Genomic DNA, 6117 nt, shown 5'->3' with positions numbered 1-6117 from the left:
AAGGCACTCCTGCTCCGCCTCCGCCCTCGGGCACTCCTGCTCCGCCTCCGCCCTCGGGCACTCCTGCTCCGCCTCCGTCCTCGGGCACTCTTGCTCCGCCTCCGCCCTCGGGCACTCCTGCTCCGCCTCCGCCCTCGGGCACTCCTGCTCCGCCTCCGCCCTCGGGCACTCCTGCTCCGCCTCCGTCCTCGGGCACTCTTGCTCCGCCTCCGCCCTCGGGCACTCCTGCTCCGCCTCCGCCCTCGGGCACTCCTGCTCCGCCTCCGCCCTCGGGCACTCCTGCTCCGCCTCCGTCCTCGGGCACTGCTGCTCCGCCTCCGCCCTCGGGCACTCCTGCTCCGCCTCCGTCCTCGGGCACTCCTGCTCCGCCTCCGCCCTCGGGCACTCCTGCTCCGCCTCCGCCCTCGGGCACTCCTGCTCCGCCTCCGTCCTCGGGCACTCCTGCTCCGCCTCCGTCCTCGGGCACTCCTGCTCCGCCTCCGCCCTCGGGCACTCCTGCTCCGCCTCCGTCCTCGGGCACTCCTGCTCCGCCTCTGCCCTCGGGCACTCCCGCTCCGCCTCCGCCCACGGGCATCTCTTGCTCCGCCTCCGCCCTCGGGCACTCCTGCTCCGCCTCCGCCCTTGGGCACTCCTGCTCCGCCTCCGTCCTCGGGCACTCCTGCTCCGCCTCCGCCCTCGGGCACTCCCGCTCCAACCTCCGCCCTCGGGCACTCCCGCTCCGCCTCTGCCCTCGGGCACTCCCGCTCCGCCTCCGCCCTCGGGCACTCCGGCTCCGCCTCCACCCTCGGGCACTCCTGCTCCGCCTCCGCCCTCGGGCACTCCTGCTCCGCCTCCGCCCTCGGGCACTCCTGCTCCGCCTCTGCCCTCGGGCACTCCTGCTCCGCCTCCGCCCACGGGCACTCCTGCTCCGCCTCCGCCCACGGGCACTCCTGCTCCGCCCTCGGGCACTCCTGCTCCGCCTCCGCCCACGGGCACTCCTGCTCCGCCCTCGGGCACTCCTGCTCCGCCTCCGTCCTCGGGCACTCCTGCTCCGCCTCCGCCCTCGGGCACTCCTGCTCCGCCCTCGGGCACTCCTGCTCCGCCTCCGCCCACGGGCACTCCTGCTCCGCCCTCGGGCACTCCTGCTCCGCCTCCGTCCTCGGGCACTCTTGCTCCGCCTCCGCCCTCGGGCACTCCTGCTCCGCCTCCGCCCTCGGGCACTCCTGCTCCGCCTCCGCCCTCGGGCACTCCTGCTCCGCCTCTGTCCTCGGTCACTCCTGCTCCGCCTCTGTCCTCGGTCACTCCTACTCTGCCCTCGGTCATTCCTGCTCTGCAAATTCGCTTAAATAAGGCGCTTTTACATTTCGCTTTGACACCAAATATTCCGCCATCATCACAGCTCTTCGCTCTCGTGATAAATTAAATCTGACTCCTGCTGCTGATCTGTGCTGCGACTCTTGTTCAGTGCACTATTTATTAAGCAGACACGTTCAGTTTTTAATTATAGTGTCTGTAATTGAACTAAATGATTTTTTTTTTTTTTATCGACAGTGCCACGGTGGGCAAGTTGCTTCCGAACACCAACAACACCAACTACCGTAGGAAGCCTACCGCTCACCACTCCTTCACCATCACTTCGCCCTCCACCTGTTCTTCTGCCACAGCGTCTTGCCGGAGGAGGGCGATATGTCACCATTATGTTCTGTTAGTTTCTGTTTTCAAGGACCTTCAGTTTGTTTTCATTTGTCACGTGTCTTTGGTAACGGTCATTATAAGTTCATTTGAACCACCTGTGTTCTGTTAATCATCTCGTTTGTGTTTATTACTTAAGCTGTGACTTGCCTTCATTCCCTGTCTGATCACCGTTACGTTTGGTTGTGTTTGCCATCGCCTGTCTGAGGGAGTGTTCTGAACTTCATCTGTCTGTCTTCATCTTCCTGCCTGAAACACGACTTTGACAGTTGTATTATTTTAAACAATGTATTAATTTAAGGCAGAAACAATGAGCTCAATTAAGTAAAGAATAATATTGTTAACAAATGATTAGGATACATGTAGCATTGGTGCATGTTGATTCAGAGTTTGCGTCATCTGAAGTCTTTATGGGAGTTGGCACCATTTCTTCACAGGTGTTGGTCATCTGAAGTCTTTATCCCGAGATAAAACAGAGAAGCAAAGTGAGAATAATTAGCATAGCTGCTGTTCATAACATTAAGCAGATAATCATGTGTATTTGATCTGTTATAACTGAAGGATAAGGTTAATAAATGAATGCTAGGCTAAAAAGATGCGTCTTTAATCTTGAATTAGAGATTGGAACTGGAGTCCCGGACATTATCAGGAAGGGTAATCCAGAGTTTAGGAGCCAAAAGTGAAAACGCTCTCCCTCCTTTAGTGGACTTTTTGATTTTGAAAGACAAGTTGTGGTCTATTATAACTCCCAGGTCTTTAATTGTAGATGATGAAGTAACAGTGCATCCTTCTATATGCATGAGATTCTATGTACAGGTTTTTGGTCCAATAAGTAATACCTCAGTATTATCTCAATTTAATAGAAGAAAATTACAGGTCATCCAATATTTTATATCTTTTACACACTCTGTCAACTCAGATAATTTAGAGATTTCATCTGGTCATGATGAAATTTAACTGAGTATCATCAGCATAACAATGGAAACTAATTCCATGTTTTCTTATAATATTACCAAGTGGCAGCATATATATTGAGAATAGCAGAGGGCCGAACACAGATCCTTGAGGCACTCCATAATTTCCTGACGTTATCTTAGATTTTTTCCCCATTTAAATAGACAAAATGGTAACGGTCTGATTGGTAACCAACTAATTGCCTGTCCCTGAATACCGATGTAATTTTGAAGTCGATCTAAGAGTATTTGATGATCTATAGTGTCAAACGCTGCATAGTAATTCAGCTAGACATGGAAACTGATTATTACATTGTTAAAAGTCAATAAATATTAGGCTAATCTTGAAAAAAAAAATGTATTTGGTAAGACAGCCAATAATTCAATAATAAATGTTTTTTGTTTTTTTTTTGCTTTATCACCATCACCATCCTTCCTCACACGCAAGAGACTGTGACGTCACGAATGTCATTCAGTCTTCATGAACCGCCCTCTCTCTCTCTCTCTCTCTCTCTCTCTCTCTCTCTCTCTCTCAGGCGATCAAAGCGCCGCAATAATGGAAAGGTTGAACGGAATCTGAGGAGTCTTGAGAGGAATTTTCAGGCGTCGAGAGGAATAAAAAAAGAAAGAAATGGAAATAAAATATTTTAAAATGGAAATAAATACGAACTCGTGAAGTGGAGGACTGGAGTACAACGGCATATTGAACAGATGTTCGTGAACTCATCCTTACCTGTTTTTATTTGTATGCTCAGCGTCATGGATTTATTAGGATTTCGTATTACTGCATCACTGTAATCTGTCATTTTCAAATCAAAACGTCAAAGCGTGTCGAAGCCGAAAGCGAAAAGAGATTTCCCGATGAAATGGAGTTCAACTGTTTATATCAGAAGTTATCAGAATCAAAATCTGGATGATTTATTGATGGACTTTTCTGGAAAGACCTATTCCAGTTTCTGTGAAGAGTTTCGTCAGTGATTTACATGCAGTCGTTTCATTTTATATAAGTTAATTGGCAAACAGCAGGACTATCGGGAAGCTTCAGTCTTTCACTGCAACAAACGGAAAAGACGGAGGAAAAACCATTAATGACCCGCGAAACATGTTGTAGCGAGTGAGCATTATTACAGTGAAAACACGTCCATCTTCTTCTGCATGTGTGAGAAATGAAGGAAAAGTCCAAGAATGCAGCGAAGACACGAAGAGAAAAGGAAAATGGAGAGTTTTATGAGCTGGCCAAACTGTTGCCTCTGCCGTCCGCGATCACATCTCAGCTGGACAAAGCGTCCATCATCAGACTGACCAGCAGCTACCTGAGGATCCGAGGCCTGTTCCCTGAGGGTAACACACACACACACACACACACACACACACACACACACACACACACACACACACACACACACACACACACACTGACCAGCAGCTACCTGAGGATCCGAGGCCTGTTCCCTGAGGGTAACACACACACACACACACACACACACACACACACACACACACACACACACACACACTGACCAGCAGCTACCTGAGGATCCGAGGCCTGTTCCCTGAGGGTAACACACACACACACACACACACACACACACACACACACACACACACACACACACACACACACACACACACACACTGACCAGCAGCTACCTGAGGATCCGAGGCCTGTTCCCTGAGGGTACACACACACACACACACACACACACACACACACACACACACACACACACACACACACACACACACACACACACACACACACTGACCAGCAGCTACCTGAGGATCCGAGGCCTGTTCCCTGAGGGTAACACACACACACACACACACACACACACACACACACACACACACACACACACACACACACACACACACACACACACACTGACCAGCAGCTACCTGAGGATCCAAGGCCTGTTCCCTGAGGGTAACACACACACACACACACACACACACACACACACACACACACACACACACTGACCAGCAGCTACCTGAGGATCCGAGGCCTGTTCCCTGAGGGTAACACACACACACACACACACACACACACACACACACACACACACACACACACACACACACACACACTGACCAGCAGCTACCTGAGGATCCGAGGCCTGTTCCCTGAGGGTAACACACACACACACACACACACACACACACACACACACACACATTATTATTATTTTAATTTCATTCAATTCAACTTAAAGCATTTTAAAATAAAAATGGTTGTTGAACTCGTTAAGCCAATTAGTCTAACCACTACAAGTCCAAACATCTAGAAAAAAATAATAATTATGAGTTCGTTTTGATGAAATGAAATGATTGCGATTAAATGTTCGGGAAAATCATGTGAAAATACAGCGTTAAAGCAATGATCATCTGACTTTAAGATTTATAGCATTCAGCGCTTAAAAAACTCGTTTAAAGCGCTAGTATAATAGTTAATTATAAAAAATATCAGCTCAAAAAAACAAAAAACAAAAAAAAAACATCACAGATTCAGTCATTTTCTCTTTCCGTCGCTGTCAAAAACATGCAGAATATTTTGAACAGATTTCAAATTGTAGTCATACGGGATAAATATTTCACAAATGGGAGAAAATAGAGAATTCATATCGGATCGCATTGGGCCTAAAGAGCCTATAATTTAGAGATATTTATTTTATAAATTAGTCGAATTTTGTTCCCATAGTTCATTTCTTTGACGGAGGCAGTGGTTCCAGCGGTAACTGGGGGCCACATTTATTTTAAAGGTATAGTTCACCTAAAAATAAACATTCTGTCGATATTTACACACCAAATATGATTCATTATTTTAAACATAAAATAAGATATTTTGAGAAATGTCTGATTGGGTCTTTTTTCCGTTCATACAATGGGCACCGAAACAGTTACCAACATTCTTCAAAATATTATCTTTTATGTTGAACAGAATTAATTATTTATTTGATTTAATTATTTGATTGAGTCTTGCATTATTGTGTGATGATGAGCAGGGATGACATAACAGCTTGACACATGCTAAATAACACAAAACAAACTGAACAAAACAAAAACATCTGCTGTATAATCTTACAGATGTGCCTAACACAAATCGAGTCAAATTAATGTATCTGTAATATTATCATGCACGCTCAATTTACAAGCAAAACGAACCAATTTATTTTAACATGTTATTTTGTAGCTGCATCTGTTCTCTGATAGCGGACTCTGAACGTTTGCATAATATGATTGTTTAAAACAATAAACAAACATATAATAGTCTACTGTAAAAGCAACTCTGGACAATTTGATAGATTAATATTATTTCTCTCTGTACGTGAGCATGATGAAATATCTTTGACCGGTATGTTTTCTCGGGTCTCTGTGATAGTTATGATCGGTCGCTCGTCGTAATTTAGCCTATCTCTGCTGCATTATAATGACGTCCTAATTCGGGATATAATTAAAGTTTTTATAATTAAAACTTTACTTTTGAACTCTA

General features: G+C 46.8%; 1 protein-coding gene across 1 annotated transcript in view; it reads left to right on the top strand.

Annotated features, from left to right (window-relative positions):
- Positions 1 to 3790: 3790 nt before the first annotated feature.
- sim2 (SIM bHLH transcription factor 2) overlaps positions 3791 to 6117 on the top strand; it is a gene marked incomplete at both ends in the record, with an annotated part of 19652 nt that continues 17325 nt past the window's right edge. Inside the window, one exon of the mRNA XM_081353968.1 lies at positions 3791 to 3965. Coding sequence (XP_081210094.1) covers positions 3791 to 3965 — 175 coding nt within the window. The remainder of the gene's footprint in view (positions 3966 to 6117) is intronic.

This window comes from Scardinius erythrophthalmus, assembly GCF_964197995.2.
Source record: "Scardinius erythrophthalmus genome assembly, chromosome: 23".
NCBI classification, from domain to species: domain Eukaryota; kingdom Metazoa; phylum Chordata; class Actinopteri; order Cypriniformes; family Leuciscidae; genus Scardinius; species Scardinius erythrophthalmus.
The sequence above is the reverse complement of the archived record's forward strand: the minus strand, read 5'-3'. Positions and strand labels throughout refer to the sequence as shown.